Source organism: Scomber scombrus, chromosome 21 (genome assembly GCF_963691925.1).
Source record: "Scomber scombrus chromosome 21, fScoSco1.1, whole genome shotgun sequence".
NCBI classification, from domain to species: Eukaryota; Metazoa; Chordata; class Actinopteri; order Scombriformes; family Scombridae; genus Scomber; species Scomber scombrus.
Genome location: NC_084990.1, coordinates 19,257,096 through 19,281,212, shown reverse-complemented (window position 1 = coordinate 19,281,212; position 24,117 = coordinate 19,257,096). Strand labels below are relative to the sequence as shown.

Sequence of the window (24,117 nt, the reverse complement as noted above, 5' to 3'; positions counted from 1 at the left end):
AAGTTGCTGTCATATAATTCCTAAAAGACCTCACTCAATCTTCCCGCTCCTCTTCTCACACTCTCTCTCTCTGATCATCTTTGTTCATTCTGTCTACTTCAGTTTAATCCACTCATATGTGAACTAACACAACATCCATATTTTTTGTAACTGATATAATTTCATGGTGGCTCTGAACAAATTAACACAAGTTCAATACAATATTATTACATGTCTGGAGGAAGGAGATGACAGGCTCAGCTTGCTAACTAGATGGAGATGAAGGAAAAGCAGGGGGCAAAGTATTGGTGGATGACAGTGTGTTTTCTGTGTGTGCAGACTCCACACATGAACAAATATTCCGATGATGTGATGCAAATGATTGAGTTTTAGACCATTTATTTTCAATTAGTTCCAAACTTAACTTGAAACTAGACTGGGTCTAATTCTATTGTTCTTTTTACTGATTGTTTTTCTGAATGTTTACTGGTTCCAACTCTTGCCACATAATTTCGCTAAGAAAAGAAATCAAATTATGTTGAAAGCAAACAACGACTTTATTATCAGCCAATTTTGACTCCCATAAACAATGATTTTTATAAATACTCCCACAATCCTCATGGAGCAGAGCCCTACAAAAGCAGACAAATAAGAGGCTCATAAAATGTCTTCCTCTTTTTTTCATAATTAACTTTAACACAAGGGCAAAACAGTTAGATCAACAGTAGGTAGCAATTTAATGGACATCTCTTCTGCTTGTGTGTAGCTTGGAAGGAGGATGAAGGTGAATGTGTTGAAGAGGAAACATTACAAGGAATACATTTGGAATTTCAGTTTAAATGGAAGAAATTCATATTTGTTATATTTTATACCTATCTAAATTGCACTCCGCAAATTAATCCTTTCCACTTGAAACTTTGTGGTCTGTCCCAGTTCTCTTGTCATATTTCAGAGGGCAAAAGGCTGACAAGGAAGGTTCATTACCTGATGTAGCTCACCTGATCAGCCTGGCTCCTAAACACAAAAAAAACTGTCTGGTTCACTTTCTTTTTTCCCCCCTAACTGACTTGCACCCTCCTTGTATGTTCTCAGTTTTACATCATTCATTCAGAAAACTCCAGAACATCCCACATCCTCCCCTAACCTTAACCGCTTTATTAATATTGTAACCACGATGATGAAAATCCCCTAACCTCACAATCATAATAATTTTAAACCAAACCACAATGTTTTAACTGAAACCATGAGCTTTCCCTTTCCCTGAATATGACTTCAACCACTGAGTTTTCACATCATTATGTGTTCTTATGAGTCTCAATTCCTTCCTTACGTTAAATTCAAATTCATTATCAAAAAATGAATTGTTGATAGGACGATCTGACTGTGGATAACATCCCCCAACCCTAATAGACTTAAACATATTTTCCAATCCATAAGAACATAAATGGTTGATTCACTTCACTTCAATCTGATTATTTTGTTTGTATTTGATTTTATTATTGCTGTTCATTTTGTCACTGTGTTAGTTGTAATAAAATCAGTGTTTTTATTGCTAAAGACAAAGAGGAGCAGTAGCATCTAGTTACAGGCAGAAAACTTGCCTGCACTTTGTATCTGTACTTGAAACGCATCATGTCAGGGACTGGCAGGGCCCGGACAGAGCTTGCCAGCCATCATCTCTCACTGGATGACCTTAATGGATTCCCCTCTGTAACTAAAAATGTCCATTTTCTACCTCCCTGGCATTCTCCTCCACAGCCCCCAGATACAATAGATTTTGTTTTACCTTTCCATCACCCCATCCCATCTCTGCACTCGCTCACCCCTTGTTTTCAATGGACGAGTGGAGTGAGTGAGTCAGTAAGTGCAAGGAGTGAGAAAGAAAAGAAAAAAGGGACAGCATATATTTAATATGCATATGTAGTGTTTGTGTACGAGTGTGTGTACTTGAATGAATATCAGTGTCACTGCACTGTTGGCAGGTACAGCTGTTATTCTAATGGGACATCCACAGCCAGCATTATGAAACACTTTTCTATAAGCACAAAGACATCTGACTGCATTAGCAACTAGCCTGCATGTTCAACCATGCATATTAAGATAATATTCTCAAATGCCATCAATACTTAAGAATGTACTGCTCACCATCAGCATTTATTATACATGTGAAGTGTGCAGTTATGTTTAATTATTGTTAAGTTAAATTCAACTTTTTAAACATGTGAAATCCTCAATCAGCTTCTTACTATGAGCAATGGGCTCCTACTAGGGCTGTCGAAATAACAGCAGTATTGCAACATCATGCTATAAACAAGCCAACTGTGGTGGATGGCAAGTGACCACCACATCTACGCTATGTTTATGTTTATATTTTTTCTATTTTTCATGAGGCAAGGCCCTTCTTGTATTACACTTCAATGAGTGTGTATCGAATGTTCGGTTGCTCCACCAATCCGGTCTCGCGGCTTCAGAGAATCCTGTGAAACAATAAAGCGCAGTAGTGACCATGTGTCTCACACTCTCTCAATTGTAGGATCCTCCTGCAACTAGCATCCAAGATAACAAGCTAACCCAGGCCTCATAACAGAGCCGAGCTTGGGGTGAGCTGACTTGCAGTCAGTGCTGGTGCTCAGTAGTTAAAAACATTATTGTATGAATCCTTTATCTCGGTTATACGTTCAAACTGTCCAAGGGCCCTGTGCGGCTGGGAGTTGGTTGTAGGCTAAAGTTGTCTCCAGCCACAACATGATTTTAAGCTTTTTCCATGTTCATCAGGTAGTCTACTGCTACTCCATTCAGGCAGCACATAATCAGATTAACTACATGTTTGTGCTATCATCTTCTCACTGGTTGAGAGTGGGTGGTGCTCAGTTGGAAAAGTGTTCAATGTCTGTGATTTTAGCAACATTTGAAACAAAATATGATGACAGCTGTTGGGCTGTTTGCCAGCAGTGGTTGTCCTCCCAAGAAAAAGAACAGAGTCAGCCGTCTCGGCAAGTATCCCAAAACAACATTGACGGTTAAGCGACAAAGGCCTCTAGCAGCTGTTCTGAGGTGAGGATGGACGGATGAGTCCACAAAATGTCAGACTTTAACACAGGAGAGTTGTTTGTTTTCTGTTTCCAACTGTGTCACCATTGCTTTTATAGCCATAAGCACAATCTTCCGCTAAATTTAACCACATTGTTAACATTGTAACCATGACATGAAGACCCTGTAACCATAAAAACTGAATCACTTAAATCCAAACCACAATGTTTTACCGAAACCATGATCTTTCCTTAGATCTAAACAAGTACAACATAGCCATTGCATCCTCACATCATAAAACGTAATTAATGTTCAACATAATGGGTGATAAGTAACTTTTTCAAAGGCACAAACAAATGATGTCCTGCCAATAGGAGGGTCAGATCAAAAAGCACTTCTCATTGTTGTTATGGAGTGCACAGACCAACAACATTGTTTAATTTGTGTTTTTAACTGTTAAACTCATTTGAATCCAATTGTTGCGTATTTACAAGGCATGAATACTTAATGTGATAAAGACATACTAAAGATTTAAAACACATTATCAGGTAATTTAAGGTTAAAGACAGTAAAGTATGATTTTGCATAATATTGTGTCTACAGTTTGTTATGGTGTGATAGAGACATACTGGTGAGATTACCAAGCATTTAGTGCTGACCTACATTCAAAGAGTGTTGGCAGGGGAGCACTCTGGTATCTGCAGGCTTCCCACAGACCCTCATGATATTCCAAAAGAAAAGGAAAGGCTACTGATACCATACATCAGATCTGGCCATAATTGCAATACATCACCTGTGTTACAGAATAAGTAGAGAAGTACAACAATGAAAACCCAAAGTCTTTGTGTGAATCAAAAGTTGGTGATAAATAATTAGTAATGGATGATGATTTCAGAAATTAAATGATTCACACCACTCACATCAGCTGATCATCAGCTGATTTAATTAAGCATTGTCTTGAGTCTCACTTACAAAACATAGTGGCTTATTAAACACCCTGATTCAAACTGTTACTAATATTCGTAATGCTAATTTTTCTTGCTCTGAAATTATTTGATACAATAACTTTGTGTGAGGTAAAAACATTTAGTTTTCTGCAAAAACCCTTTTATCTACAATATAAATAAAACACCATTAACTTTTCAATAAAGCAGCACAAGAATGTTGCATGAATCAGATATAACTCAAATTAGCAGTTTCTTGAAAACTTGATTTAAATCAGGAAACATCCAATCAAACAATAAATACAAGAGGACAAAGAATCTTTCCACACCTCTGTTGACAACTTTTGACATGTGACAGTTTTCTGACAGGGTTTTTGATGCAGTTGATGAAGTTTGTATTCAAAAAGTATTGTAGTTAAATGTGCAGCTCTTCCAGTGAGTGGCTGAACTGCAATTCAAGCTCAAACTGCACCACCCACTACCCCAGCCTTTACCCAACCAGTTGAAATTGGCTTTTACTGTGATCATGACAAACCGTACGGAGAACAACATGGTTAAGCAGATTAATTAATATATAAAAAGGAGTGACAAAATACAATTGGCAATAGTTCGTGTAAATTGTCTCCATCAGACAAGTTGTCCATCTATATCCTGGACAGAACATGTGGATGCTGTCCCTCTGGGCCTGTAGACGAATTACCCCCTATTGATTTCCAGTAGCTTAAGCCAGAAGTCTCCATTACCTGTCATGTGTTGTATGTGGTGGGTATAAAGAAAATAGAACAGGGTTAGAAGAGATCTCAATATACGATTAGATACACTTTCAAAGGACATATCTTCAAACATACCACATTATTGATTTGCTTTGGATAATAAGAAACTGCGCTCAGAGGCATCACCTTTAGCTTTGCAAAGAATTAAAACATGTATGTGCAAGTGTGTGTTAGTATATTCAATTGGTTTCCTCACATGGTAGCATAGTATTATCTCAAGGTGGACTAATTTGCGGTGGGGAAGTTCTCTCTTTAAAAGCAGCTGAGATTGAAACTAAAATGACTGACTGCAGCTCCACCTTAAAGGTCAGTCCACTTTAAGTAAGTCTGGTCAAATTACTCTCACCCATTGTCACCAGTTGAAGAAACAACAGACAAGACTTTTCTCAATCTTCAGAAGCTGCAGAATGTATTAAATGACACATTGTAGCCTGTAGCCTAAACTGTACCATTACTGCCACATTGACAACTTACCGCTAACCATTTTTGTCTGCTGCGCTCACATTCACCGTTACTTTACTGCTACTCAACCACACCCTTGCTATATGCACCACCGTATCACTTAACAGAGCTACACTACTTTTATAACAGTACCTTTCACGTAGATATCCTATGAAAAATTACAAGAGGGAGGATGACTCAAAACACTTCTACTGTAACTAGGGTGTTATCATGCTCACACAGTGTGTGAGTGAAAATCATTAGTAGCCCATTGATATTAATGATTGTGTTCAATTTTAGCAGTGAAGCTCATAATTTTGAATGAATACAGAGTAAACACTGTAATATTTTACATGTTGCTTTCTGTGATAGATATTTTAAGCCACAATATGCACAGCACAAGCGTATAATCATCATATTAGAAAAATGACACACATCAATCCATCATGACCACTAAAATAAAACAAGTAATAAGCCTGTCAGATGTAAGAAGTAATTTGCCACTAATACTACTTTTGTTTATAAAATACTGAAGTCTTACAAGTGTGCCACAATGCTGAATGGAAGTAAAGTGACATTAAACTATTATAAGATGGTGATGTAAACTCAGAACAATACCATGATGACATTGAGAATATAATTACAAGTGTGCTGTGTAAAGTAATTTTTGAGGGATGTGATGTATTGGAGAAGACACACCCTTACATCAGGTTTTAAATACATTAACCCTAATAACAGGAGAACTCTTTGGAATCATGGTAACTGCATTGAAAGTAGGGCTAAAAGATATGATCGTCATTACCAGCTCATCGTTATGATGCTCTAAAATTTATTATGATTTCTTTTCTAGCAGTTAGGGTGTAATTATAATTTCCCTGCAATGTGTGTCTGAGGGTTTATAATCGTACTGTATAACCAGCAATTTAAGTAAAATGTTATTGGAGCTAACCTTGGCACAGGAATTATGTTATTAAGGAAACACTCACTTTAAAGTGCACTGCAGCCATCTTCAATCGAGGATTATAGTGTTGTCAATCATCCCCTACCATCCCTCCATCCTTCTCTATCCTTCTATCTTTTCATTCCTCCATCCTTCCCGCACTCCCCCACCTTCCTCCTTTTGCATCGCACTTCTTAGCACGTCCTCCCACTTTCTTCTGTCCCTCTATCCGTCTCCCTGCCACTCCTCCATCTAATCATTTCTCCTGAGTGGGGCTAATTAAAGGGGATCTGACGGAGTGCGCTGACCACAGGAACATCAATCAATCTCTGTCCAACACAGCGAGCCCCCCGCTGACTCCCCCAACCTGCTGCCAACGCTCACAGCTCCGCAAAGGTTAATTGTATTCATTATATAAGGGATAGAGCGAAAGAGGGAGAAAGCGAGAGAGAGAGAGTACTGTCTAAAGTCACCCCGAGGGCCTTGGCTCTGGGGTGTATTCTTGGTAGGGCTCAACGAGGTTAAACTTGGAGCACAGACACCACCTGTCAGCTTTTTCTCCCTTAATATCTGTTTCTTCTCCACCCAGACTCTGATGTAACATTTTTACACTTTTGTAACTCCCACACCCTATTCCATCATCTATCCACCTCGTATCCTTTCCCTTTATGCATAACACATATACATAATTGTATTAATTTAGATGATTGAACATGTGAAAGGAGTCACACACCATTAATAGAGCCTACTGATTAGTTGATTAAGCCTTAACAGACTTTGGGCTGAAACTAATTTAGTCTTTTGGGTCCAATTGACGTTGCTGCTAATGAAGTTTGATACTACTTCATTATTTGTTGGATATTAACAGCCTTCCAACACAGCAAACCATTTGTTATTGCGGCACTACTTTCATTTATTAGCAGCTACTTACAAAGCATAGAGGCAGCTTGTTAGTTAAAAAAAACAGGAGAAAGTTGGTTTGGTACGGACGTAAGTGACTTCACATATTAGTCTGATAATCATTGCTATTTGGTTTCACGTCATCTATTCAGCCCGCATATGTTGGAAGATTTGAGTTGGGGACCAATCAGCAGTGAGTAATTTTCCGTCAATACAAAAGCTGCTGTTGCTAAGAATGGTTATCTTAACGTTTTTCACACCGAATATAAGAAATGCATATTTAATCGATGTTATTTATTTTTCTGTTTTTGCACAGCTGTGTCAATTAAAGTGTCAGCTGTGACAAATTAAAGAAAAGGCACAGGAGGTCACTTAATGATAGATATAAAAAAGTATTCACCAGATCTCAACTCAGCAGACATACTGGGCCAACATGTTGCACAGCGGTCTCCACCAACATTATCAAAACATCAAATGAGGGTGTATCTTTTGGAGAAATTGGTACACAATGTACTCTTTTTATTTGTTACCCTTATGTATTCTCATTTGGTAGTGTTATTTCGCTCATGTTGATGTAGTTTGAAATTGAAGAGCCTTAAGGCATACTGGCTAGATGCTTGGTCCGACATACCAACAGGATTTGCCAGTCTGATCAAAGTCAAGGTTTTCAAAGAATATTCTGGTTCTCTGTGAGCAGGTGTGGAAAAATAATATTTTTATTGTTTTTATTTTTATTTCATTCAGTACATTTACACAGCCTCTTAGAGGCTTACATATCAGTTAATTATGCTCCTCTTCCCTTCAGCCTTTGGCAGTCAGTAAAACTTGTGAGTTCTTATGAGTTCTCTTTGTTTAGTCAACTGCAAATCATTTAAAGGGAGTACGTTTTTTTAATAATTGATACATAAACATTCTTGCTTATTTTAAAGGAACAATTCCTGTGATGACAGCTATTCCAAGACTGTGTAAACGAACCTATGAACTTTAGAATTGCTTCCTTTTACTTCTCTTTCCTTCACTCATGTTCTTCCTAAACATTTATCCATGCAAACTTTTCAAACAAATTGCATGTGGCTGCTATAGAAACTGGTACATCCCATTACTAAAGGTTAAACTTAGACATTCTCCCTGAAAGTGTGCTACTGCAAAGACCCTTGAGCACATCATGCTGGAACATTACAGCAAAGATGGCAAGTATACTCCTAGTAGAAACTGGTTCACTTCCCACAAGAAGTATTTATTTTGACAAGAATGCGTTGCGCTAGGATGACTCGGATTAAGCGTGTACCACTCGCTGAAGGCTTATTCACAACCTCTACATGCTGTGCTGCCATCGAACATGCCATTAGAGACTGTCTGTGCAACTATTTTAACAGTTGGCCGCTCCATGTATCCCACTGCACAGGCATGTATTAGTTATTGGATGGCTGTTAAATAGTTGATTCCTGGTGCGCTGAATAGTCTGGATGCCTGATTTCTGAAATTACTTGAATGACTCAAAATAGACAAAAGCCAATCGGTATCCTATTGCTGTTGGGTTTATCTCTCTATGAAATTGTAGATATTGAAAACTTGTATGCACATAATAAACAAAAACACTGCTTACTGAAGAGAATCTGCAGAAATCCTTTCCTTGTAGCCAATAGACTGGTTGTTAGTTCACAAGTGACATTCTCTAATGGTTAAATCTGCAAGCTGTTATACAAACACAGAAGAAATGGGGTTTGAGTATGCTTAAACCAAACTTTTTGGTTTGTATTTATGGAAAAAGTGGCAAAAGTGTGTTTACCCTTTTTGAATGACCACTCAAAATCACTATAGCCTCCCCGATCTCTCTCCAAAAGCTGTTTATGCATGTCTTTATAGTCTCAATGCAACAAATGGTTTCACTTTCAGACAGTGTCTCCTCAAAGGCATTTATCGTGTTGTTCTCTGCAGAACACATAAACAATGGTGAAATTTGTTATGTGAGGACTGAAAAAAAAAAAAAAAACAAGAACAAAAGAGCTTGAGAGACAAGTTCAAACCAATGACTGTGCAACGTGGGCGTGCTCGTCAGATTGTTTGTTTTGTGAAGTCACAAAAATCAGAGGCTGGAAACGTATGGGGGAGGATATTTAGTCAATTATGCCATACTGAAATGATCATTTTCAAATGTACAATGTGCTAAAGTATATTTCTAGCAACATAAAAGTATATTGATTATACATGTTGCTTGTACTTCAAAGAACACGGATAGTAAAAGAGTCAACAAAATCATCAAAGTGTAATAGAAGTACGTTTTTGCATGCTTAAGAGAACACTGTATTTACTTACACTGTATTTTATTATACTGTTAAAGTGTACTATGTTAACTTGAAAATAAAGTAATTTTTCCTATATTATTACCAGTATCAGTTATCTAGTCTAGTATTTTTAGTAATTTTTTACTAATATACTATATTAGTGTATATATTATACATATGGCAATTTGCAAGATTGTGCCATCTTCCCATCACAAGATCTACCTTTCATCCATCCTCACTCACATCTTTGTTTGACATCAGCTATTTCCAGATGTGGCTCAAGATGCAACATACAGTAAATCAGTGGTTAGTCTACAACAGTGGTCTCCAACCCTGCTCCTGGAGAGCTACTGTCCTGCATGTTTTAGGTATCTCCTCACTCTAACACACCTGATTCTAATAATCAACTCGTTATCAAGCCCTTTGACGAGCCTCAGCTGCTTGATAACGAGTTAGAGTGAGGAGATACCTAAAACATGCAGGGCAGTAGCTCTCCAGGAGCAGGGTTGGAGACCACTGGTCTACAATATAATCCCTGACACACAGCAGCTGTATATAGTGTATGTTACGCTGCCTCCACATGGCAGGGAGGCAGTACTGTCACCACAGCTGGACACTGAAGTCAAGGTCATGGGTGGAGTGTGAACTGCTGGAGACATGCAGATTCCACCTTTGCCCGGGGGAATTTCGTGCACGTATGTGTGTTTGCATTGCAAAGACATTTTAATACAGGTGTTTGTTATCTGTGTATGCAAGTGCATGTGTCTTGGGAGAGAGCTTCGCTGTGGTAGCCGGGTTAGCCTCTTGAGCATCATTATCATTGGAATAAACAACAGCTAAGCTCCGATGTCCTCTGTGCCCTTGTTCCTCTATTAGATGGTCTTAAGTATGTGTGTGTGCTCAGACACTGATCTGCGTTTGTAGCTTTTTAGCACGTTTGCGTTTAAACATTTGCAAATGCCTGTGTTTGTGCACTTACATAAATACCCCTTTGATTTCTACATTTGACATAATTAGTTTACCAGTTTTTGTGATTTAAGAGAATCCTCATCTGTATCTTGTGTGTGTGTTTGTGTGCTGTACTTTAAAGGTATCTGATCCCTTCATTGGACCGTTCCCATGCTGGCTTCTACCGCTGCATCGTCAGGAATCGAGTGGGAGCCCTTCTACAGAGGCGTACAGAAGTACAGGTGGCCTGTAAGTATACATTAAGGGTTGCAGGTGAAACACAGATAAATAGAGCCAATGGATGAATAAATGGATGTATGATAGATACAGAGAAAGTATCTGTGTGTGTGTTTGACTGCCTGCAGAGTACACAGTATGCCCACACTCTGTTTGGTTGCCTTTGTATCAAGGACTGACTAGGGAGGGACAGATGCTGGCAGGGTGAAAGATCTACCTGCATCTCATTCGGGGTGTTATCAACCCGGACAGCTGTTCCACTCAGCATTCTCATTAGATTGATATTGTTGCCGTGGTTGTTTTTAACTTTGCTTCATTTCAATATGACCGCCACTTATTTCATTCTCTATCTTTTGTCAACAACATCTGTCGTTTCTTGGCGAAAATGCGACTCAGATGCACCGTGTTTCTGTAAATTTCCAGCGCCGGTTTCAGGCTGCTCGACTCCCTCGTCTTGTTAACGAGCTATTACAGACGCACCACAGAGGTGTCTGGAGTGTTGTCATGTTGAATCTACCCCCCGCCCCCACCCCCACCCCCCACCATCCTACGCCCATTATCCCGTCTTCCCAGGATATGCCAGGTTCATTGGCTTCCCCTTGTTCCAGCGACATTTGAGTGGATGTGACACACCGCTGTACTTGACTGAACAATGCAACCAACCAGACGTGAGGGAGAAAGAGATGGTAGGGAGACAGATAGGGCCTAACAATCCCATAAGTCCACTTCTTTAGTATTGGGCAAACATACTGTTGATGTAGCCAACTGCTTCCTTCTGCATCTCCTCAGTCCTCCTGCAGTCTGACTCTTTGTTGCTTCTATCAGTGTCTCTTTTAGTTGTTCTTTTCTTCTATCTTTCGGGACTTTGGTCTGACCACCCCTGTTTTCAATTTATTTCTTGGCTTCCACCCCGCTGTTACTCTGTTTCTCTATATTCCCACCTCTGCCCATTTCCATAGTTCTCCTCTTTCCCTTCATCAGTTGCTCATGAAGGGGTATGGACAGTGTAGCAGAGTAAAAGGGAGATTTAAGGACACATGCAGAAGAAATGGATGAGAGAGATAAGGGACAGAGAGCACGACTCGCCTCGACTCACCTCGGTTCTTTTTGCGTTTCCACTAGGGAAAGTACATGGTACCTGGTACTTTTTTAGTACCTGCTCTGGCGAGGTTCCAAGCGAGCCAAGCCGGTACTAAAATGTGACGTCGACACACTGCTGGCCGTTGATTGGTCAGAACAATTGTCGCTGGAAGAGTCATGAGCCGTCCGGCATTTTTAAATACCGGCAACAGCGTTAGAGCTATATGGCTCAATTTTCTTGCTTTGTGTGTGACAAAAAGCCACAAACAGCAGCAAGTACACCACTGCCTCAATGTCCTCCATTGTTTATGTGTTTTGTGTCGCGTATAAAACAAAGTCACAGCAGTTTCTCGGAGCCGTGCTATGACGACCCCGCCCACGTTGAGTAGGTACTTTTTTGTAATGGAAAAGGTCTGTCCTGGAACCGTACCGAGGCGAGCTGAGTCGTGCTGGAACTGTGAAGTGGAAAAGCGCTATATGGTGACCATTTCTTCTTTCATTTACAATATCTCTCTTACTTTCCCACTCTGTGCTTTTTACCTGCTTCTCTCTGTCTTCACTTACTGTCCCCTGCTCCTGCTATACCTTCTCAGGTGTCATAACTTTAATTTGCAGGCTCCCTAGGGGTCTGTCTTGCTGCTTCTCTCTGTGCTCTGCTTAATCACACCTCAGCAATAGAGGAGAGAGGGGGAAAAAAAACCTAGACCCAGAATAACTGTGGTAATCACCTCCAACCAATCTAACATCTAATAAAATTCTTGCTTTCTCTGCAAGCTGTTGTACTTCAACTACACCTCTTGCAGCATTGTGTTTACATTCATGTTGTGATCAGTTTGTCCTGCGCCGTTCGTCAAAATGCTGAGAGCTGCTTCTTCAAATTGTCTCATACAGGAGAGAAGAGAGTGTTCTTGTCTTGTCTCACTCTTGTCTGATTTTTTTTTTTTTTTTTTTTTACAAAGGGAGGTAGCAGAGGAAGATTGCAAGGACTTTTATGTTCCGGTAGCAACATTTTTTGCACCCTTCAGAAAGTGGTAGAATATCAAATTCCAGGTACTCATAGAGGTAGTGGGGACGCACACAAGGCCGTCACACTTGACTGGTCAAGCAGCTGTTGCTTGCGATTGGTCAAGTAGATGTGTCGTCACATCTAGCAGCAACTGCCATTTCACCTCTATGTGTGCATCAGCATGGACTTTTTAAACATTGAACCACAAACTTTTTTTATATTATAATGGCACACATCCAAAGGATGTGGCCTTTTCAGTGACATACTGTAAATCCAATCCTTCCCGGTTAGTAAAATACAATGGAGAAGCAAGGCTTGTCATGTCAAATCCACACCCCTCCCTTCCTACAAAGTCACAACCATCCTACACCCATTATCCCGTCTGCCCAGGATATGCCAGGTTCATTGGCTTCCCCTTGTTCCAGCGACATTTGAGTGGATGTGACACGCTGCTGTACCTGACTGAACAATGCAGCCAACCAGGCGTGAGGGGGAAAGAGATAGTAGGGAGACAGAGAGGGCCTAACAATCCCTTAAGTCCACTTCTACAATATTGGAAAAACATACTGTTGATGTAGCCAGCTGCTTTCTTCTGCATCTCCTCTCTCTTCCAACAGTCTGACTCTTTGTTGCTTCTATCACTGTTGTTTCTTTCAGTTGTCATTTTCTTCCCTCTCTCTTGACTGTTGTCTGGCCACCACTGCTTTCTATTTATTTCTTGGCTTCCACCCCGCTGTTACTCTGTTTCTCTATATTCCCACCTCTGCCCATTTCCATAATTCTCTTCTTCCCCTTCATCAGTTGCTCATGAAGAGATACGGACGGTGAGGCAGAGTAAAAAGGAGAATTGAGGACACCTGCAGAAGAAATGGATGAGATAGACAAGTGAGGGAGAGGGAGAAAAATAAAAGATATAAAGGGAGAGATGGGGAGATCTCTTTTGCAAGCTATTCCAGTGAGGCAGCACAATTAGGATTGCAGAGACACACCTCAGAGAAAGGGAAACATGCCGAGGCATTAGAGATTAGGGAAGGGGAGGAGGACATCACATTGCCGAAACTGCAGATCAAAGTCAGGGGATTTGCACACTTCCCAGATTTTCATTTAAGCTAAGCATCACAGCTGCACCGCAAAGCCAGATTACCTTTTTTATTCTCTTTGAAAGAGAGCGAGAGAGAGAGAGAAAAATAAGATTGCCATCAACGCACAACTACTCCAACATCCCTAGTTCAAAGCTCCATACCTTGATCCTTACATGTTTCAAAGATATTATTTCTAAACTGTGTTGAGACTTAATTGAGTGTTTGATGCAATGTTCAAATGACTTCAGCAGAGTTTTCTTTATTGTTTCCCTTGAACTGAAGAGATATGATCCTTTTCGTTGCCGCTCATTGAGCTATAAAAACAAAAAAAACAATCTTTAGGTATTCAGCTGTCACCTCTTCAAAACCAAAGTCTGCACTTTCTTTTTCAGACAGCGTCGGAGAAAGAGAAGACCGAGTCTGCTTGTTACTGCTGTCCTTTAAAGGTTTACAGTCAGCACCAGCCAATATGATTGCATCAGAGGACTGCACAGAGATTGAAACAACCATGGAAGTTAGGCCCATTTGCAGTGAAATCCATCAAAAAATCCTATCCTCCCCATAGATCTCACTTACAAATAAGAGCACCGAGCAGAAATATTAGTGCAGTATTTTTGTCAGCTCTTACGATATAATGAGGCTGTGGAGGAATAAATCTGCTGTAACAAATGAAATGTATTAGGAGATAATAGAATAGCGACAGTGCTGGTCATCTACTATATTGAGTAATGCACACATTTAGAGAGTGATCAAGATTGATTGTTCTCCATGCATCCACAAAGGAGGACACAGAATATGAATATGAGTCAATTTAGCATCCCCTCTGTGTCCCTCTGTGAGTCATTACGTCTTGGTTTCTCCAAGCCTTTCTTGATATACTTTGGAAACCATGGCAACAACACTGCGCTGTCCATCAAAGCCACTCGATGTAGCATTTCAGATAAGAAAACAGATGGCAAAAGCTCTGCAGGCACCAAAAGTCACACTCAAAAAGGAAAGGAAAATGTGTGCCTGTGACTTTACGCGCCCTTTTCTTTTCTTACTCTCTCACATGCTTTTTCTTTTGTGGTGTGTGTCGTCTGTTTGATTTCTGGCAGTTATGGGCAGTTTTGAAGAAGGTGAACGTACACAGTCTGTCTCTCAAGGAGAGGGCGCCGTTGTACCCGCGCCGCGCATTCGCAGCTTCCCCCAGCCACAAGTCACCTGGTTCAGAGATGGGCGCAAGATTCCACCAAGCAGTCGCATGTAAGTTTTTATTTTATTTTTATTTTTTAACTTGTTCCTGTTTAATCTTTTGTGCCTTGCCTTGTGTTTATTTTTGATCCTGTGAATACTGTTTGGTGTCTTGTTTGTTCCTGTGGGTCTTTGGGTGCTTTGCCTTTGAAAGTGTTTTTTCCTTCCTGTCATTTGTCATTCATCTTGCAGAATTTTCCAAGAAGGCAGAGTTCAAATTTCTTTTTCTGAACAAGGGTTAAGAAGAAAGCAGTTTTGGGACTGTGTTGAATGGAATTGCCCCCTTTTACCTCATTTTTTTGTCTCAAAAGAAAGCTTAAACCACTTTTATCTCAGTTTATCGACGTCTCTGTCTCTTTCTCTTTTTCCTCTCTTCTGTCTTTCTTCATTGTGGTCTCAAAATGGGAGACCGTGCCGTCTCTGAGGTCGGCTGTTATCATACGTTACCATCAGTACCAGGTGGGGCTAGAAACCACAGGAGCTGATGACAGGCTCAAATGGGATTGTTGTTTTGCTTCCACTTAAAATGGAAGGGAGTAAATGAATTGGGAAAGAGGTGCTCTCTCTCACTCTGATTCACTCTGTGGCCCAAGAAAGCAGCAGTGCCCAGTTTTGGCCCATTAGTTGCTTGAGGTTGTATGCTCATGTGCAATTTTAGAAACAAGGAAATTGATATTATAGCTTCCATTTGGCTACAGATTCCATATCTCCACTCGAAGTGATAGTGTTTCTGGTTCTCTTTAATGACAGGCCTTTTTTGGTAAAGCATGTGTACAGAGGTTTCTTCGATACATCTCTGTCTTTGTATGTGTGTGTGTGTGTGTGTGTGTGTGTGTGTGTGTGTGTGTGTGTGTGTGTGTGTGTGTGTGTGTGTGTGTGTGTGTGTGTGTGTGTGTGTGTGTGTGTGTGTGTGTGTGTGTGTGTGTGTGTGTGTGTGTGTGTGTGTGTGTGTGTGTGTACAAGACGCTTATCCCCATCTCATCACATCTGCATTTCTTCGCAGTGGGAGGTGACCTTGCCCTTGGTTAGAGTGAATCTTTCTTATCAGCTCCTCATCATCAGTAATCATACCCTGACCTAGAATGACAATGAGACAAGCACCCAGACTGACTGAGAAGCTGAAGGCCGCTGATGGCCGTAGGTAGACCAGTCATTTTGATTTTGTTCTGTCTTGTTGTGGATATCTGGATCACTTTTGGGAAGTTGTTTCAACAAAGTCAAACTGTGACTCATAGAGTATATATGTTGGTATTTGAACAGATTATTGTGAAAGTTTGGTAAATCATTGCAACTTTGACAACACTTTTTCTGAGTAGAATTCACACACATGAATTTCTGTCTTCCTTCCACTCTCTCTCTCTCTCTCTCTCTCTCTCTCTCTCTCTCTCTCTCTCTTTCTCTTCCTCTCTCTTTCTCTTTTACCTCTTCTGTAGATGTTCTCTCTCTCTCCCTCTCCTTTTGCCTCCATAATAGGCCACCCACTGCGTGTACTTTGCGTCTCTTCATCCTCGCTTCCTACCCTCCAGCTCTGAGAATGCTAATTCTGCATGCACCGCCAAGGTCACTGTGTGCAAATGAGCACCGTTGATAACAGGCGGCCTTTTCATTGAAAATCATTTAATTGAATTTGATTCGTGCCACTAGCGTTGACTCCGCAGAGGCATCAAAGTCTCACTAGTGGGAAAGATTGAGCGAGCACCAAAGAGAGAGTTCTGCGCCAAACCAAATGTTACCTTGATGAAGGCTCTTTCCAAGGACTAGTGCTCTCCAGAGTTAGTTCCAGCTGTGTGGTCTTTCTAAACATGTCAGATGGGCCTCTATGCATAATGATTGTAGTCATTGTTAGACTGGTAGTTCTATCTGCAAGATCCATGTATTTCAAGTTACAATGGGAAATAGCAGTGAAAAGGAGACCATTTCCTTTTTAATTTACAGTACCTTTCTTACTTTGCCACTCTGTGCGTTTTACCTGCTTCTCTCTGTCTCCCCTCATCATCCCCTCCTCCCACTATACCTCCTCAGGTGTCATATCTTTAAGGCTGGCTCCCTAGGAGTCTGCCTTGAACGTCACGCTGTTCTCTGCTTAATCACACCTCAGCAGTAGAGCAGAGAGGGAAAAAAACGCACACCCTGAATAACTGTGGTAATTGCCTCCAACCAATCTAACAGCTAATAAAATACTTGATTTCTCTGCAAGCTGTTGTATTTCAACTACACCTCTTGTGGCAATGTGTTTACATTCACATTTTGATCAGTTTAACCTGCTCCGTTCATCGAAATGCTGAGAGCTACCTTTCAATTTGTGTCATACAGGAGAGTAGTGTTTGTTTTTGTCTTGCATTGTCTCGTAATAGCATACACCTAAAAAGAGTGGCCTTTTCAATTACATACTGTTTATCCAATTCTTCCTGGTTAGAAAATACAATTGAAAAGCAAGACTGAACTGACCACCACCTTTTTTAAGAAGGTTTAGGTTTTCAAAGGCTCAATGCTACTGTTCATTTAAGTCACAGTAACTTGCAGGAACATCAATTTTCTATCATAGGCAGAGCAGAAGGTCACACTGACCCAGACAGCAGCCTGCTACACAACACAATAGCCACAGACTTTGAATAACAACCAACATTAACTTTACTGCTAAAGTCTCCCTATATAACTTACAGAGACACGTCTTGTCCTGAACCTTAGCTTGCTGAATGAGCCACCAAACAGCACTAACATTAGTTTGCTGGCCAGATTAATTAGCTGCTCAGCTTTACCACAGGATCTACCTGCAGATCATACCTGCAAATGTCACTTCAGTCCTTTTTGGCGCCTTACTCTCCAGTATCAATGATAATAAAACACTGTCTTTATATTACTTATAGGCTACAGCACACGTTTTTCTGCTTTGTCTTTTGTTGCCCTACCTGCTCTGTGCCACCATGAGGTTCACATTTTCGGTTTAGTGTGAAATATCTAGATAAAATATTTAAAAAGAGTTTCAGTAGACTCTGACCAGATATATCAAGGTATTTTATCAACCTGACAATGGATCCCCAATTGAATAGGCTACTAAAATCCAATCCTCGAGGTCAGGGATGCATGTACACACACGTAATATAGTGTCAACACAATGCACCATCAGGACCCTGGATATGTAAAATAAACCCACAAAAACCTTCTGCAATTTTGCTTCCCTGCTGCCAGTTTCCCCCTGGCAAGTCAGCATCTCACTGTTGCACTGTGACTGCTCTCTTTTTGCCATGTGGTCTCTGCAGCTGTTGCTCTTGGCAAAGGCAAAGACTTCTGTGCCATCTCTCGCGCTACACTCATAAACTTGTGGATTCACTTTGTCTAGTGATTCTCTCTGATGGTCTTTGCTGTGCTCTTCTGGTTCACTGTCAAGGTTCAAGAAATGTTGCCCTTTCTTGACTTAGCGCTGAAATGTTCATTGAGGCGTAGATGGATGCAATGGATCGGTTCAACCTGGGTCCTCATGTCTTTGTTGTATTGTGATGTGGAGCAGAATGCAAGGAGAAAAATAACATATTTATAAGTAACAGTCATTATCCTTCTTTTATTGAATGGGAATGCATTTGGCAGGGTCTTTTCCATTCAGCTGGCATGATTTGTTGTGTTATTTTGGGGACTTAATGTGGTGTATAATCAGAGGCTCCTTCTGTAATTCTCCAGGAATTGTAGTTGCTGAATATAGCGATGGCGCCCGTCCCCTCACTATTTCACCTGTGACAACAACTTACTAGCCACTACGTGTTGTTTTTTTTTTCTCCCAGAAACTTTGTATTGACACTTGGACATGGATTTATCTGCATTACACAGAAAACAACCTTGTAGAGGTGTCTGTTAAGACAGAACACAAGGGGAGCCTGACCTGGGGGAGTCAACGGGAGGACATCCCTGACGCACACACAAACGCATACACACACACACAGTTCCCTTGAGTAATCTGCTGTAGCTACTGATCAATTAATGGCCTCTGCCTGTGATGCTCAGGTCCTGTCAGTCTGCTATGGATTCCCCATTAGTCATGAGGGCCAGTGAATAGCTAAGCCTCCTCTGCATTTCTCTACAACCAACTGCCCGGCATTAGTCATGCACCCAACAACCTGCAGGTCAGAAGGGAAGCGATGTCAAGGAGAGGTAGGAATGAATATTTGTATCTAGGGCTGCAACTACACTAATGATTATTGTCATTAATGATTAGTTTGTTGATTATGTTCCTATATTAATCATTTGGCCTAAAATTTTCCAAATAGATACTAGAGATAGCAACCAACTAAATGTTATTCAATTTACAATGATAAACAAACAGACAAAATAAGCTTGTCTTTATATATGTGAGTAGCTGAAACCAGAAAGCACTGCAAATATCTAGGAGAGAATCACATTTTTGATCAAAGAAAAGTGTAAAGTAATGAAAGTATGCTTGGTCAGGCTACTTTTTTATCTAACACTGTGTTAAGAAGTCTCATAATTAAGAAAAAAAAAAAAAAAGGGTTAAAACATACTCTATCGAAACAAGTGCTGTCTTGGTAAAGCTCAGATATTGATAGTTTGTAGAAAGATGGATGAGTGGATTCAGTTTCTGGATGGACTTAATAATAGCATGTTATGTTGTGAAATCTTTGGCTACTCGGCAGATGGGTTCATTTATGACACTGGTTGACCTTGTAGGTTATTTGGCTCATCCTTTTTTCTTCACCGACGCTGGTTTTCTGAACACTCAACCAACCACGAGCAACAGGGAAGCAGAAAGCGAACAGTGAGCCACAAATCTCTAGTTCATGCCCCCGGTGAGAAAACAAGTGGCTGTTTTCATGAGCAACACTCCCCCCACCTCTTCTCATCTCTCTCACTCCTCCATCTCTCCATCCCCAGGAGCAGTAGCTTTTTTCATCACAGGTCTATTGAGCAGTAGGGCATGCAGCCTGCTGCTTGCTCTCACTCCCCTCTCTCTCTCTCTCTCTCCTGCTTTCTTTTGCCTTCATCTGTCTACTGGCTTCGGTTTGACTCATACCTTAGCCAGCCATGTGAGCCGCTTGATCCCACCGACCCCTCTCCCTCTCCTGGGGGAGGCCATCAGTCGACCGGGGCCATTTGTCTGCGTGTAATGGAGGTCTGAGGCTGTGGAGCGAGGTTAGGCCCCTCACGGCCCAGCGGAGAGGGACAGCCACGACAGATGCCAAAACACTCCCGAGTGTGTGTATGTGTTAGAACAGGCTCGGCTCTGTCACACTATGTCAGTACTGGGATTAACACGATAAGATATGCATACAGACCGACAAACTCAGTGGTTGAACTAGATACAAAGATGTGTTCTTAAGCTAGTGTTTCAAAATATTCAGTTCAGGGACAATGTGTTCCTAATTAAAGAGAGCAACCATGAATCATTGTTTATTTCATTTTGCATTCATGTAATTTATTAGTAGTAATGAAAATTAAAGTAACCGGTGGCAAATCAAACATTTTAACGTCCATCTCTCTATTTCAATCAAACATAAATCTCCTTCATCATTATTGATTACTGCTACATAATCATTACAAGGCTGGCAGTCATTGAAAACCCAATCTTAATGCTAAATATAAATAAACTGATCCACAAGAAGGTAATTGAATTTGAAACTAATACTGCTTCTTGTTGCAATCTAAATTGGGGTTGAACAAAAAAGCTGCACAGTTGGCCAAGATGTTTCTGAGCAGCTGTCCAGCCTGCCAGGCTCTCCTGTGGACTGCAGCTTGTTCTGGAGAATAATAATGGAAAAGGAAATTGGGTTGGAATAAAAAGAAAAAGCAGTCAAAGATGCAGGAATAAAAGAAAAGAAATAGCAGGCAGACATTCACATTTATATTATGACACATATCACACATATCTGATTTGTCCAAATTTCCCAGCTCTGTGGCTTGATAAATCCTGCACCATGTTGGATACTTGGTAAGCCATCGTTATAAGCAAGCCTCAGACAGCTGCTCACAACACCATGAGTGACTAGGGAGTTGGATATGGATGACCGAAATGCATCCAGACAGAGAATGAGAGAAAAATAAGCAACATACTAAAACATAAATCACTACAGTGAGCCAGTAAAAAAAAGAAAACAAAAAAAAGAACAATTTCATCGCTTCTTATAACCAAATTCTTATCCACCTCTTCCTTTTCCCCTGATATACAAGAAAAGCCATTTTGGATAATTGGCTTATTTTTAATTTCTTCCTGCATCATGTGGTCTTTCATCCCTAAGGCCAGGCGAGAGTAGGGAGCAGTTAGATCTGCTGAACACGCTGTGTAACAAAGTTTCATATGACCCCCGCTGCAGCAGCCCTGATTACAGACTGAGGGGAGAGAGAGCTCAGCAGGGCAGCACATTAAAATCAACTAGCAGGGAGAAAAATTGCCTCCTGCTCACATGAACACTGATGAAATCAGGACCTGCTGTGAATGATGGTGAAATATTAGTTCAAATTTAGTTTTGCAAGTGCTTGGACATGGTTTTTGAGTAGTGAGAGGTCTTTGGATGCAAGAGAAACAAAAAAAAAATGGAAAGACATACAGTACATACAGTGACAATACACTCATACAGTGCGTGACATTATCACAGAGAGGATATGCTGTCTCCTCACGACAGGTCGTATAAAACTCTGCCTCCTGTAACGTAGCAGCAGTAACCTGTACATTCATCCATAAGAGTTTCTTAAGCGACAGGTAAAGAAGTTAAGTCCTGAATTGTGTCCCCATTTTAGAAAGGTCCTGGGAAAGTCACCTGGGATTCATTCAGCGCTTTGGACACTTCCGTTCTGCCCACATCCCTGAAGGGATCCATAATTCATAGCTGTGTGTCCAGGATGTCACCGCTCCAGCGAGCTAGCATTAAATATTTACCGCAGATCATAAGCTGCAGTCATTGAGGCCTGCCAGCCCCTTTAGAAAGACTGTTTTCAGTCTCAGCATGCATGGGGAATCCCAAATGAGCCCAGTGACTGTGTCCACTATGAGATATTTGAAAATCAATCAGTCCGTGGGTGGATCTAATAAGTCATCATATTGTAAATGCTAACAGCACAGGTAGCGAGATGTAGCACACGCGGCATATCACTCTTTGTGCTGTGTCGTCTTCTGTATGTTGCCGAAGTTCTTCCTCCTTATAGAGCTACAATGTGAATTTCAGGGTTTTTCTTTTATATGTGCACACACCTGTATTTACTTTCTTTTTGTGCTCATTAGCTTTTTTCTTTTTTAACTTCTTTCCTATTTTAATCTACATTCCCCACTTTCTCATCAACTCTCTTGTTCCCATGATGAGGCTCAGCAGGTACTTAGACCCCCCCTGAGGAAATGAAGGTCAGGAAGGAGGAAGAAGTGAACAGTGTAGAGGATTGAGAGAGAGAGAGAGAGAGAGAGAGAGAGAGAGAGAGAGAGAGAGAGAGAGAGAGAGAGAGAGAGAGAGAGAGAGAGAGAGAGAGAGAGAGAGAGAGAGAGAGAGAGAGAGAGAGAGAGAGAGAGAGAGAGAGAGAGAGAGAGAGAGAGAGAGAGAGAGAGAGAGAGAGAGAGAGAGATTGGAGGAGGAGAGTGAGAAAGAGGTCAACAGTCATGAAGCAGGAACATTGCTGAGATATATATATATATATATGTACGACAGGGGTCACCGTCTTTACACTTGCGTACAACAAGCGGCGAATATTACAGTACTTCTATAGAACAAGCCATTACTGTTTGCGCTGCAGTTATTCCAGATATAGCACTGCCAATAGTTCTAGGAACTTTAAAGAAAATGTCAAAAAGAAAATCAAAGAGAAATGTCACAGAGCACAGAGGGTAGCCAGAACCATTTGAATGATATTGATTTGTTTCTCTAACAGTAGTATTTTTCTGAAAGACCAAGCTTCCAAATAGGTCTGTGACTGAAAATCTCTTGTTTTCTGATGTAAAAGTGCCCCTGTCTTAAGGTGTGTCAATAATGTCACAAAAGCACCTTTTTGTTGTTGTTGTTTTGTTTTAATTCTCAAATATCTATTCTGTGTCTCTCCTGCAGACAGCTTTTGGTTTGGTAGGTTAGCCAGGGCAGATATCCAAATGTGACCTTTGCTTGTGACCATATTGAGTATCTGGGGTGATGGAGCGGGTAGTGAAGTGAAGGGGGAGGAGGACAGAACGGTGGATGGAGGGATAAGGCCAGATGAAAAGATATATGTGGAGGAAAGCACCCAGTTGGAACACACTATCTTCCTCCAGATTGTTGAACAGGCACAGATAATAAGAAAATATTGATTGTAAACATGGTCAGGGGGCTGTAACATCAGGCGCCAGAGTGGAGGGAGGAGGGTTTCTCCCTCACTGGTTGCTGCATTGACAAGGGAAAGTCCATGGGAAGGCTTGATAGAGACAACAAGACACCAGGTATTAGCCCCTATAGAACACCTGCTGAAAAATGGATCAGTGTTTACTTATTCAGGTGTCATTCTAGCAGCCGACAAGGAAGATACCATTGTTTCCTGCCAACAGTGGTTTGCTGCCAAAACGCAGGCCACAGGAAGCAGAGGGATACAAATAGCCAATTAAAAGCTCAGGGTTATTATGATGGGCTATCATATTTCAAAACCGACCATAAGGAGAAGTATAAGTAGAAGAGGTTGTCAATATTTCTGCCTTGCAACACATTGTTTACACATTGTAAATCAATATAACTAATGCTGATTGAACAGTGTAATTAAAATGTTAAAATGTTTAATGCCCTTTTCAGCCATGGGGTCAAGTGTGGACACATAACCAGACTTCAAACATATTTAAGTCTAATTAGGCAACACTACCTTTGAAGGCTGAAGATATATTATTTATCCTAAGAAGCTTTCTCTGAGCTTTTTTGATTTTGAAAGATCTTGTTTTTAAATTGTTTGCATCTCTCTGGATTCCTCACACCTATATATTTATTTTCCTTTTCATTAAGTCTACAAAATGCCTCAAAATGTATACATGTTTTTTTTTGTCTCCTTAGTGCCATCACTCTGGACAACACGCTGGTCATCTTGTCTACGGTGGCACCAGATGCCGGGCGTTACTACGTACAGGCGGTAAATGACAAGAACGGAGAGAACAAAACCAGCCAGCCCATCACCCTGTCAGTAGAGAGTAAGTAAACACATACTGTCTGTGTACACACATATTGCAACCAAAACATAATGCCAAGACAGGTGACAGGTCTGGATGCAACATATGCAGCATAAAAATGACAGGCTTGTTAATA

At 40.8% G+C, this 24,117-nt stretch overlaps 1 protein-coding gene across 1 annotated transcript in view; it reads left to right on the top strand.

Annotated features, from left to right (window-relative positions):
* Nucleotides 1–24,117, top strand: part of sdk2b (sidekick cell adhesion molecule 2b) — a 276,995-nt gene that overhangs the window by 205,004 nt on the left and 47,874 nt on the right. The window contains 3 exon segments of the mRNA XM_062442366.1: nucleotides 10,383–10,489; nucleotides 14,743–14,890; nucleotides 23,869–24,002. Coding sequence (XP_062298350.1) covers nucleotides 10,383–10,489; nucleotides 14,743–14,890; nucleotides 23,869–24,002 — 389 coding nt within the window.